This window comes from Simochromis diagramma, unplaced genomic scaffold, assembly GCF_900408965.1.
Source record: "Simochromis diagramma unplaced genomic scaffold, fSimDia1.1 OVJJ01000571.1, whole genome shotgun sequence".
In the NCBI taxonomy this organism is placed as follows: domain Eukaryota; kingdom Metazoa; phylum Chordata; class Actinopteri; order Cichliformes; family Cichlidae; genus Simochromis; species Simochromis diagramma.
The window spans coordinates 1,614,055-1,626,261 of NW_024386885.1; the positions used below are offsets into that span (position 1 = coordinate 1,614,055).

The window sequence follows — 12,207 nt, forward strand, 5'->3', positions numbered from 1 at the left end:
AAAGTCTGTATCAGGACACACGATTCAAATGACGTCAAAGAATGGTTAGATCAAGTTTTGTGCAGCAGCTGCTTGTGCTCGCTTGTGCTTGGTGCAATCTCAGGTCCGAATACGGGAGAATAAGCTCGTTACCTGCTCTCGTGGTTTGGAGCATTTCAAAAATACAGCATAAACACGACGTGGAGTCGCTCAGGTGTGGAAACTGCTCACAGAGAACTGAGCAGCTGTCCGTGGTGCTGAAAGTGATCGTGCATTAAACCGGCGGTGATTTATTCGAGTTGACGAAATACAAAAGCATTGAAAGGGGACCGGAAGCAGCCGGTAGTGTCAGACACCGACACGCTTTGTGCTCCCTGAACTTTGTGTGGGTTTGAGATGCGCGTGCCCGAACGACGCCTGGGATGGTTAAGGACCCCATTCTCACATGAGTAAGCGCGCCTCTGCAAAAACGGGAGATGACGGTGGGCTGCATTCCCATTGACTGAGAGAGAGAGAGAGAGAGAGAGAGAGAGAGAGAGAGAGAGAGAGAGAGAGAGCACGGACTCCGCCTATACCAACCCCACATCCAGCTCCAGTCCGACGACGGCGGAGGCTCCACAGATCAGCCGAGCGAAGAAGAACCACGGCCCCCTCCTCAGCTCGACTCAATTCCCGGCGTGAAAAAACGGAGATGGGCTCCGTGTGAATCCGGGCGGTGGAGGGGAGAGGAGGGCAGGCGGGGGGTGGGGGGGAACGACGACGAGAGCGTGGTGGGGGCAGAAACACCCATAAAGAGGACAAACAAAAGCACAGCCGAGGGTGCCTCCAACCATGAGCGGCGCGCACTATTCGCCGGAGCTGCGGCTGCCGCTACCGCGTTCACTACGCCCGCCGACCATGTCGTGAGGTGTGGCTCGGGAACACTCCGGGGAACCTGTCAGCCGAAACGACACGCCGAGGAGAAGGAGGAGGAGGTGGTGGTGGGGTGGTGCTGGTCGAAAAGATGTCCGCCTCGGTGGGGCCCCAGGGCGGCCCTCGCCCACCCACCGTGCCGCCGTCCATGCCAGATCTGCCGGACCTTAGCCACCTCACCGAGGAGGAAAGGAAGATAATCATGGCAGTGATGGCTCGGCAAAAGGAGGAAGAGGAGAAAGAACAAGCCATGCTAAAGTAAGGGCAACATTTTCTTCCTCCTCTGTGGAAGTTCTAAGGCACAGAAAGCTGCTCTTGTAGCCGAGCTCTCCATTATAACCATCACATCCAGTAACCACCAGCCTCTGCGATTCCGTCATTTTGCACTTGTGGAGGTGTTGATGTGTTCCCAAACATGCAGCCACCGATATAACAGCACCCAGGGCTCGGGAGGTGTTTCCGAAAAGAATCGTGGTTGCATTAGAAGACCGGATGCTGCTGAAAACAATCGATACATTTAAAACAATTTACGGTCACAGTGAGTGGAGACGGCCCGGGTCAAACAGGTGTAGAAAGGGGCTGTGGTGAGGGTGGGGTGTGACAGTGCTGATGGGGAGAGAGGTAGGGGAGGAGGGGATGAATCATAGCATTATCCAGCCCTCACCCACTCGTTTTCATCAATGGGGACTGCACCCCATCCCTCGGTTTACACATCCAGCGCCGCTCAGATTTCCCTTTTTACGCACGCGTGCAGGCTGGAGTGTGAGCTTTATCGCTGTAGGTTTCTGCGGACAGTGTGTGTGTGTGTGTGTGTGATATCCTTTACAATAACAGCAGCAACAATGACATTATAGCTCACTAGCTCACAGGCCTGGAGCGAACCAAGCCGCTTTCATAAGCCCAGCAGAGGGCCGGTGGTGAGGCGGCGTGTAAGACTGTGCTCCCCTCGGCGGAGAGGAGAAGATGGGGTGTGGTTGGCATTCTTAACAGGCCACAACCAGATAACATACAGATTAGGAAAGACAGAATTGTAACAACATAATAATGATATTGGACGTTTGTAAACCCTCTGCTTGTCGATCGAGCAGGCTGTCAGAGAAAACTGAGAGAAGAATAAGAACAGAGAGTGCTAGTCTGGGGGATGCTTGGCTGTACAGAAGCTTTATGGGAAAATGACAGAAGGGGACCACTTCAAACTGAACAAACCCACTATGAGATGATAGGGAGATGTTATAGAGGGTTGGGTGTACTCCAGCTGCCTTTTACAAAAGCATTGCAGTTTGATGCACCGGGGGGCGGGGGTTAAACACAAGCAATCTTTAAGACACTGTGAGTCAGGGCTGTATGTGATAACTTGCTCCTGAAACATGCGAGGACCCTTATTCTGCTCCTGGCTGCTGTTGCACCATCTTTTAGCTTCTCTGTCCTTCTCTGATTCTAATGACTGTTTTCATTTCCTCACTGAAGGGAAACAGAGTGAGGGCCAGCGTTGGGCCCCTTGAGAGGAAGTGATGTATTTAATGTTCCATGAGGCACAGGCAGCAGGTTCAGTCAATAATGGCTTCATCATCTGGCTAATCATTAACCGGACCAGAACACCATGGCCAAAGGAGTAATGTGATTTTAGAGAAATATGCAGGCATTAGCTACTGAGGCACTCTTTGATATTTACCACTATATGGTGTAAGATTATTATGCACAGTATAGAAGCCAGACACAGGACTGAACTAATATTTTATTGAGCAGAAACGTACTCAAACCGGGTTTCATTTCATCATTAAACCCAGCGGTTCGTTGTCAAAGTCCTTCTAGAAGCACGTTTCGCCACTTGGGGATCTTTGGCCAGGTATTTTGAAGTCCCTGTTTAAATAAACTTTAATTGTTCAGCTCTTTAATTAAACTGTAAATCAATCTTTTGCATACCTGCTGGGGTACGCAAACTGATGGCAGTGTAGTTTGATCATGCTTGAATGGAAGAGCTGTACACATAGAAACAGAAGCTGAATTATATAGAACAGAAGAAATCAGGAAAAATGAAGAGACAAGCATATGTTTTACAAGCAGGACAACAATAAAAACAAGGGACACACAAGTATGTAAGTTTGAGCTTTCCAGCTGAACAGTAGGCGATGACCATCTTCATGCACGCTCACACAAATGGGGTCAAGAGATTTAGGATAGTCACAGCTGAATGAGAATCCAGGATTAAGTCCATACTTCAGTGCAGAGAGTTACTGGACTTGGACTTTTGTTTTAGAGGGAAAAAAAAGTTTTCTTGTCACAATATGTTTTGAATTATGAGTTAACAAGCAAGATGTGCATGCAGCAAATGTTCCCCAACTGTGCTCATCTGCAATCTGAAGCAACCAATTCAATAGCAGTCAGTGCGTTAGGATGAAAATCTAAGGTTAAAAACTATCATCTGGATTACTGGGCAACTTGAATCTTCTCATTTTGAACGTATAATGGCACTACTGGAAGGTAAAGTTCGTTATAGGCAGTGTTGGTCAAGTTACTTGAAAAAAGTAATCAGTAACTAATTACTGATTACTTCCCCCCAAAAAGTAATCCTGTTACTTTACTGATTACTTATTTTCAAAAGTAATTAATTACTTAGTTACTTTTTAAAAACACGATTTACAACCTGAAGAGGTGATAAAGCGATAGATCTTTCAGCCCAATTCTACTTTTTCTACATAATCATCATACAAAATGTAATCAAATGGAAAAGTCTCTTTTTAAAACTTGTTTTATTAGTTTTAATCTTTTAACTTTATGCATCAAGCAAAAATTTAATTATATGCAACATTCTCTGACTGGAAGAAATTTGTTTAATATTTAAACCTATTTTCTACACATTCCAGCACATAAAATAAAATATTTTTTGTGTTTACACTCAGTCTTTCAAATACATGCAAGTAAAACACAGCAGAAAATAAATAAAGTCAAAGACTCAGTGGTCCTGTTGCTCTATTTTCACCTGTAAAGCAGGAGTGGGGTAGGCGGAGGTTTACCCTGGTGCAGGTGTGCTGCAGCGGTCAGTGGAAGAATCCGCGAGTTTCTCTGTGAGTTTCCCATTATGTTGTTGCGCACTCAGTGCTTGTTCAGAGGTTTAGGGGTTTTTTTTCGCTGTAAAAAGAAGTTTTCTTCTCACGCACAGCGGACGCTAATGTTTTTGTCACTTTTTATGGAATCAAACTCAAAGTAAGGTCTATACTTCCACGCTTTAAACGCTGCACGCTCATACTCTCTCCCACAATCAATATATGATCCATTGTTGATCTGCACACAGCTGTTGTCACGAACGTCGCACTCGCTTATGTCACTGTCATGAGACACTCTCGCAAAAGAATCACGGTTTTAGTAACGCAGTAACGCAGCGTTCCTACGGGAAAGTAACGGTAATCTAATTGCAATAGTAATCCCTTACTTTACTCGTTACTTGAAAAAAGTAATCGGATGAAGTTCATGAAGGTATACTTGATTAGGGACGTTTTTTAAAATCAAATCTCAGTCTGTTTCTACATCTAACCAAGGGCCTTTAGCTCTACGCTCGTAGCCGCAAACTAATCAGAATGAAAATGAAAGTAAAACGCTCCCAGCAGGAGGCAAACTGCAGCCTTCTGACTCCAGCCTCCTCACGCAGCCACTGTCGCTCTATATAATGTGACTGTTGTCTCTCAGTGTTCACCGCAGTTATAGCCAGTGTGTCAAGACTGCCGTCCAAGGAGGTTTTGTGTGTAATGGTGAGGAACGGTGTAGCGACATCACCCATTGGTTTCAGGATATTTTGCAGCTTCAATATTAGTGTTTTGGCTACAGAAAATGCTAATGTTGCTAGAAGTGACCATATTTGGATTAGAGGGTGGAGTTTCAAGTTTTCAGCTAACACTAGCAAACTTGGTAACTTGGTAGCAAACGTAGCAAGCTGCACAGGTGCTATTGCACAGAAAGTAACAGAGAAATAAAATACTGCAATTTCACTCTAGTTAGCAGAGGTGACGCCTGGCAGATGCCTGTGTCTGGACACCTGCCAATGAAAGTGGCAAAGCCTCACACTCCAGTATCCAAACAGATGAATTATTGAAAAAATAATTGTCTCTCAGATTCAAGTGGCCATGAGAGGAAGTGCAGCTTTGGCACTTCCGTGTTGGCTTCATTTTTCTACTTGGATGTGACTAGTACCTGATAGAGTGACAGCACGTAACGTCTGGGGATGAAAACATGTTGCTGTCTGTGAATGAAGCAGAAATCAGTGAGTATAAAGGAGACGTAGCTACCCAACAGGGCACTAAAATTGAAAAGTTTTTTGCTTTTTTGTAATTTAAGGATTTAAGACCTTGATAAATCTTTATTTATGTGCTTCCACACTGTCTATTGAACGTGTAGGGTTTATTCCTCATGCATTCATGTCCAGAGATGTTTTCCAACACCAGTGAGAGCCTACAGCCAAAAGGACATTCAGTACCTTAGTACATCAAGACCATTCCACCTGGCCAGCACTGCCTGAGAGCCAAGCAGCTGGCAGCGATAAGGTTATACTGATATGGGACTTTATCTGTCACGAGTTTAACCTCCAGCATGAAAGAAACATCGCAGAGCCAGATCACCTGCTTCTGAGCTCACAGACGGTGAGAAGTCAGCACCTGGGTTTTCCTTCACTAATTCACAGCTACAACAAACGCTTTGTCCTCCTCTAATGCATTGTAGACTTCAGAAACTCCCTCCATTGACTTGGCTAAATCTCCATTGACTTCCTAATCCAGAGGAAGGTTGGTGCAGGGGAGCCGTCGTGCAAACGGGGAAGGATCAAACTGCAGTATGCAGCAGTGACCATAATCTCAGGAACAAATAATTCTAAGCACAACAGGAAATCTTTTTTCTGCTCAATGTTCCATCCACCCCTGGGAGCTTTGAGGTTCCCAAAACGTAAATATAGAAATAATGTTTAAAATATTGATGTGCTCAGAGCAGAGTTTGTAGACAGGGTGGATGCACAGCACAGCGGTGGTAGGCGATGTTAATGGAGGCCTCCGCTTATGTTGATCTTAAGGGAAAGAAGTAAAAGCACCATCAGCAGTCGTACCCATTGAATCAATGAGCATGCACATCTGCGTTGGTTTTGTTTTCAGGACTTTAAACTTTTTTCTGATCCGTACAAGGTGCAGATTGTTCCTTGAAACCAGATGGGCAGCAGAAGGAATAAGGACTTGGGGGACAGAAGGAGGGAGAGGAGGGAGGATTTAGAGGTTTTAAGGATTAGAGTGGTGGAAGAGAAGGAAAGGGCGAGACTGAAAGAATGGGAAGTTTCCCACTCACTCAAACACACACACACACACACACACACACACACACACACACACACACACACACACACACACACACACACACACAGCTAATCTCCCTTTACCAGAGCTCCCCAATGCTGTAAGGCTGCAGGGTGCATGGAGAGGGCAGCGGCGCCCTCCGCCCTGTGTGCCGTCTGATGTGGCTGCTGCTGTCCAAGAGGTCAGCTACAGCTGGGAGACAAGGTCAAAAACAGGCTGGGTCTTTGGTTCTAGCATCTGTTCTAATGTGTGGAGTCTGGTTTCTACTTTATTGAACTGATTGTTTTCCTCTTATTTAATATTTACATAAACAGTGAGAGATAGATTGTGATGTTACAGGGTGAGAGGTCGAGACCAGAGAAGTCCTGCCTGACTCTGTCGTAGTTCTTTCAAAATAGACCACTCCCCTTTCTGCAAGTTCCTGTATGTAAACAATCTGTTACAGGTAACCAGTATTTACACGTAAAAACCTCACAGAGTTACTACAACTATAGAACTTTTAAAATATGAAAAAACAAGCTCCTGGTAAATATTATGATCCAATGCCGTTTACTTTCTGTGACTTAGCTGTCCACCCACTTATCCGGTAGACTGGCGTAACTCAATGTGATGCTGTTTCTGTGTTTAAAAGCTGAAAAAATGAAAAGGACAATTAAAATAAAATGAAGAGAAGAAACTGCGTTTACGCTGAAGTTTGCATGGGGACTGACCAGCACGAGGGACATGAGACAGGCAATCAGGGCAAGGGAGCCAATTACAAAAGGAAGAAGTAACCCTGTTTCAACCTGTGAAAGAAACCCTGCTTTTATTGTAAAATAGGAAATCAACAAAAGACAACTAACAACAGATTCAAGAATCACACTTAGATAACCATGAATACAAGCGCATGGATGAGACAGAGGCAGAAAGAGGGAATCACTGGGGAGACTGTACCACTACATCTACTGCTAAAATGATCACGATGTGAATCAAACACAACATCACAAAAGTGAATTTCATCCTCAGAGAACACTTAACGTAGTAACAACAAACAAAAACTTGACGAATATAACAAGAAAGTAAAAAAAAAACAGTCTACTAGAATATTAAAGAAATCAACAGAAGAAACTAAACGTTCACCAAACAGAAAATCGAATCTTCAAACAGCAAAATGATGATATGAGCCAGACAGAAACTAAAACTCAAATATATGTTAACTAAGAACTCAAAAACCACACAAACCCCGGGGCCGTGACAGCAGCGGCTACAATTATGTCACCTTACCAAATAATGTCTCCAGAGTAAAGAAAAAAACTTGTTGTCTTTCAGCTGAAATTAAAAGCAACATTTTCAGATCAGACTGAAGAGTTTCGAGGTTTCTGGGAGAAAAATGCTAATGCTGAATTATGGATCAGGTCTGGAAATAGCACACACTTGGAAGTGGTTCCTGAAATATTTAAGTATTCAGTTCACTGGCTGCTGTTGATGCTCTGAACCTTTTTTGTTTCTTGTTAACCTGATTCATTTTTGTCCTGAAGTTAAATTGCACTAATTACAGCGTGTAGCGTTTGCACTTTGTCCCGGCGCACAGGCAAACTGAGAGCACGGATACTTGAATGCACACAGGGAAGCATGTGTGCCCATTTTTTCCTATTTTACACTGGTAAACACTCGCACTCATGCAAGATTGTACGCTCAAAATCGGCACCCACCCACCTCCACATGATGCACACGTTCTGACAGCATGTGTACCGCTGTCCTTATAACGAGAAGCGAAACACAAACAGCCACAAACCCAGATGGCTTGCAGAAGGAAAGGACACTCTAGCAAAGACAGCACACGCCTGCGTTACTGTACAGTTTGTCCTGTTGCTTTGCAGCGAGCGTTCGCTCGCTTTCCAGACAGCTGGAGCAAGTGTGAGTCCATGTGCTTCTGTGTGTGTTTGAGTTTCCTGGATTGGATCGTCACACTTTGCTCTTAATTAAAAGAACTTCGAGGCAGTCGGGTGTGTCTGCAACACCTGGAGGGAATAGAAGCCCGGTGTGTTTGTGTGCATGGTTCTGAGCTTCCGTCCGTCATCTTTTTACTTAATTTTCATTTAATTTGCAAGAGAAAAAAAAGAGCGTAGTGCACCTGTGTGTATGCATGTGTGTGTCCAATGCAGTAAATATGGGCCAGAATCTAGGTTTGAAAGCCAGAGAATGTATGTGGACGGGCCTGTTCACACATTTTCTGCATACTATTTCTCGGGCTTTTCTGCAGCATTCATTCAATTGAAAGCTTTCTGTCACCAGAAACAATGCTCACCAAACACAGTGACGGATTCTTACAACTCCCGATGACATTCAGTGACAGTTTTTGTTTAACGCTCACTTCTGCCATGTGCACATTGTTTTCTTTTTCTTTTGCCATTATCAGATATTCTCTGATTATTACTTTCAGGAGAAATAATGTGGTTATGGTTAAAAACAACAACAACTAAAGTTTGGGGAAGGTTGTTTGGTTGTAAAAAGGGTTAAAAACGTTGGAATCTGAACTTCAGCCAGATTTGTTACAGCCTCTTTTCCACCTTTTTAACACTAGTACTGGTTATACTTTAAAATCCGTATTAGTCAAGAATAATCCTAATTTTTGTGATACTGAGTTATTTGAACTGCTGGTTCCCCCATGAAACTATGTGAAGGAGTGTCAGTTTTAAACCCTCTGTGTATGCAGATATTTACATTTCTTTTTTTTCCAAAAATATCCATCCGTCTTAGGGCGACAGGCAGGGTACACCCTGGACAGGTCGCCAGTCTGTCACAGGGCTGACACATAGACAAGGGCAATTTAGAGTCACCAATTAACTTATCCCCACTAACTGCATGTCTTTGGACTGTGAGAGGAAGCTGGAGCACCCGGAGAGAACCCACGCTGTGAGGCAACAGTGCTGAGCACCGTGCCACCATGCCGTCCATGCATTTTGTTAAACAATTAAAACTAAAGACTGTATAATGCAAACACTGATCTTAAAATTGATGGAGTCAACCACTGTCGTGCCGTGCGACAGGTGGCATAAAAGCACCTTTAGGCTCCACCCCCACTGTGTCCCTGAATCAGACATATGGAATCAAACAGATAATTAACAACAAAGTGAAAGTGATGCTTTTTCTACGAGTATAGTATAGTCAGTGACCTAGGTGGTCATGAATTTAAATAATGTAGACTACATAAGCACAAGATGGATGTTACCACTGTGATATCAGCCTTTACTTTGTGAAATCCTGTTATCAATTGTTGTTGTTTTCTTCTTTATGTACTAAAATCTGTAATCACATGATGAGGAAACTACACACTCCCACTGTAGTGAGTTTTCAATCTTAAGGCAAAACTTGAACCTAGTGATTAAGACCATAAAGTCTTCGTTCCTTTTCAGATCTCTTAGTTATGTCCATCTTTTATGTACAGCCTATGGTTTCAGCACAAAAAGCTGAAAACAAATGTTTCATCTAAACAGATGCAGAACAAAGTCAGCCTAAAGTTGGAGTCATGTTTCCATAATTGTGAGTACTCTCAGCATCAACAGTATTTGACTTTACTCTGTTCTGCTCTCAATAATAGAGTGTATGTAAATGATGTGACAACTAAGTTATGAACTAGGCCAAAAAACACAGCATCTGTGGAATGGTTTTCCCAGTTTGGCTTGTAAAAGATTAGATTAGATTTTCTTTCCCCACCTGATCAGTCCAAGCTTTTCTCATCAGTCACAAAGGCTCATGTGGCCTCATAAGAGCAGTGAGGGTTCAAAACCTGCTGGTAATCTTTTTGAGAAGAGCGGAGACATTTACACGGTATCGGTATATTAACAACATTATCGTGCTAATAAATAGTAATGATTAAATAAACACTGCTTAGCTTAGGAGTAAATCTAAAAAGGTTTCTGCCTCACTTGACAATTTTTGTGCACTTTGGGAAACAGCCGCGTGTCTGTGTGTTGATACAGCTGCACACACTTGATATCTGGTTAATCATTAGCTACAGCATCAGAGACGCAGGGAACAAAATGTGGCAGAGAAGGAGGTGCAGCCTTATCAGACTCACAGAGGAAGGGAGGAGGTGGAGGCTCGCGGTGTCTGGCTGAGTGTGCTGAGAGTGAGCGACCTGAGTGAGTAGCCCCCGTTAGTGCTCCCAGACCTCAGCAGCATTAAAGTTTAATGAGAATGCATTCTGCTTGGGCTGACCAGACTCTCTACATTGCTCTCCCTTCATCTCTGTCTGTGTTTGTGGTCAAATGAAGCCAAGGGAGTGTATCCTGAGCGGCCACACACACAGCAGGCTACGGGATCAGCACATAAACGACCTCCGCACGCTGACTTAAACAGCACGCCAAGCAACAGAGCCAACGTCTGCAAACATGCTACATCGCGAACAGCTGACCACACCTGTGAACTTGATGTTCCCCATATTTCCCTAGTGAGGAGCAACTTTGCGTGTTTAGGGCAACCGTGGTTCAGGGGTTGGGAAGCTCGTCTGTAACCGGAAGGTTGCCGGTTCGATCCCCCAGCTCTCTCTGTCCTGGTCGTTGTGTCCTTGGGCAAGACACTTTACCCTACCGCCTACTGGTGCTGGAGGTGCCGATGGCGCGATATGGCAGCCTCGCCTCTGTCAGTCTGCCCCAGGGCAGCTGTGGCTACAACTGTGGTTTGCCTGCACCAGTGTGTGAATGTGAGAGGCCGGTCTGTTCAAATGTTGTCAGCCATAAACTGGTCCGTGGCGCAAAGAAATGCTGGGGACTGCTGATCTAGTGCTTGGAAGGTTTGAATCCTAGCTGCTCCAGTCTGCAGGCCAAAGTATACTTTGAGCATGCTAAAACCCAGGATGTCAACATGGTTATTTCTCCTTTAACACAGGAGTCTAAGGGGATTGCCTCACTTTTGTATCTAGCTTTAAGCAGCTACATGTGGAACTGTATGTTTTACCATTTTGCCTGGACACTTTGCTTCAACGTAGAATGGATAACATCATGGGAGTTTTACAGGCCATGGTTAATGCTGCTGCTTAAGTTGGTTAAGTCCAGGAGTTGTGCAGATGTGTATTATTTTCCATTTGTGGCTCATTGTGTGTGGAGGTTGGGAGAGCAGGATGAATAGAAGAAAATAACAAAGGAGGTGGCGTGCAACGGAGAGGAGACTGCTGGGATACAGTGAGGGGATTAGAGGTCGCCTGTAATTACTCCACAACTACTCCCCCAACTAGAGCTATGGCTTACACATCAACCAGCAGGCTGAGTGAGGTCAGAGGCTTTGTGATTTACATATGTGTGCGTGGCTCAGTATTCAACAAACAGGAGGACAACACAAAGTGAACTGCATATAGACAGCGATGTGGAAGAGACCACTGTGATCGCTTTCAGAGCGGAATCCCATACAGCACAAACGAGATGAGACAGTGAGGTATAGGAGGAAAAGAAATAAAGGAAATGGAGGAAGATGGATGTTAGAGGGATATAAATGGAAAAGAGAAAATATAAATGCATGTAGAGGAGGAAAGAGAGACGCTCAGGAGTCCATGCCAAAAAAGCACTCTCCTCCATAAATATGGCTAAAACACTCACAACATCAATAAAAGAGCTATCAACATCTAAGCACTATCTCTGGGAGGGGCTGCTGTAGTTTGATCCTGAAGGCTGAAGCCAGGCTGAAGCTGTGTAGCAGGAGGCCTGTGTAATTATGGCGCAGTAAGAACAGCAACGTGCTAGTTACACAAGACTGAACCTCCAGCGAACAATACAACATCAGGTCTGTTCTTTTACCCTCTTCACACCCATCAGCGACAGGGCGGTGCTGCTTCTTCAGTGCAGAGCTGTTAGGGCACTTCAGAAGAAGAAGATAAACACGGTTGTGCTTATTGGTTGAAGCAGCGGTGCCCAACCTTTTTTGCGCCACGGACCGGTTTAATGTCCGACAATATTTTTGTCGGACCGGCCTTTAAGGTCGTGGATAAAACTAACAAAACAAAAAATATACAACA

At 44.5% G+C, this 12,207-nt stretch overlaps 1 protein-coding gene across 6 annotated transcripts in view; it reads left to right on the forward strand.

Annotated features, from left to right (window-relative positions):
- Positions 1–741: 741 nt before the first annotated feature.
- The window catches only part of rims1b (regulating synaptic membrane exocytosis 1b), an 82,661-nt gene continuing 71,195 nt past the window's right edge, over positions 742–12,207 (forward strand). For 4 of the 6 annotated variants that reach the window (XM_040033480.1, XM_040033482.1, XM_040033481.1 and 1 more), the window contains exon 1: positions 744–1,149. In XM_040033480.1, coding sequence (XP_039889414.1) covers positions 983–1,149 — 167 coding nt within the window. In that variant the 5' untranslated portion in view covers positions 744–982. Of the gene's footprint in view, positions 1,150–12,207 lie in introns of all 6 variants that reach the window. The other 2 variants (XM_040033478.1, XM_040033479.1) reach the window with 2 other exon arrangements.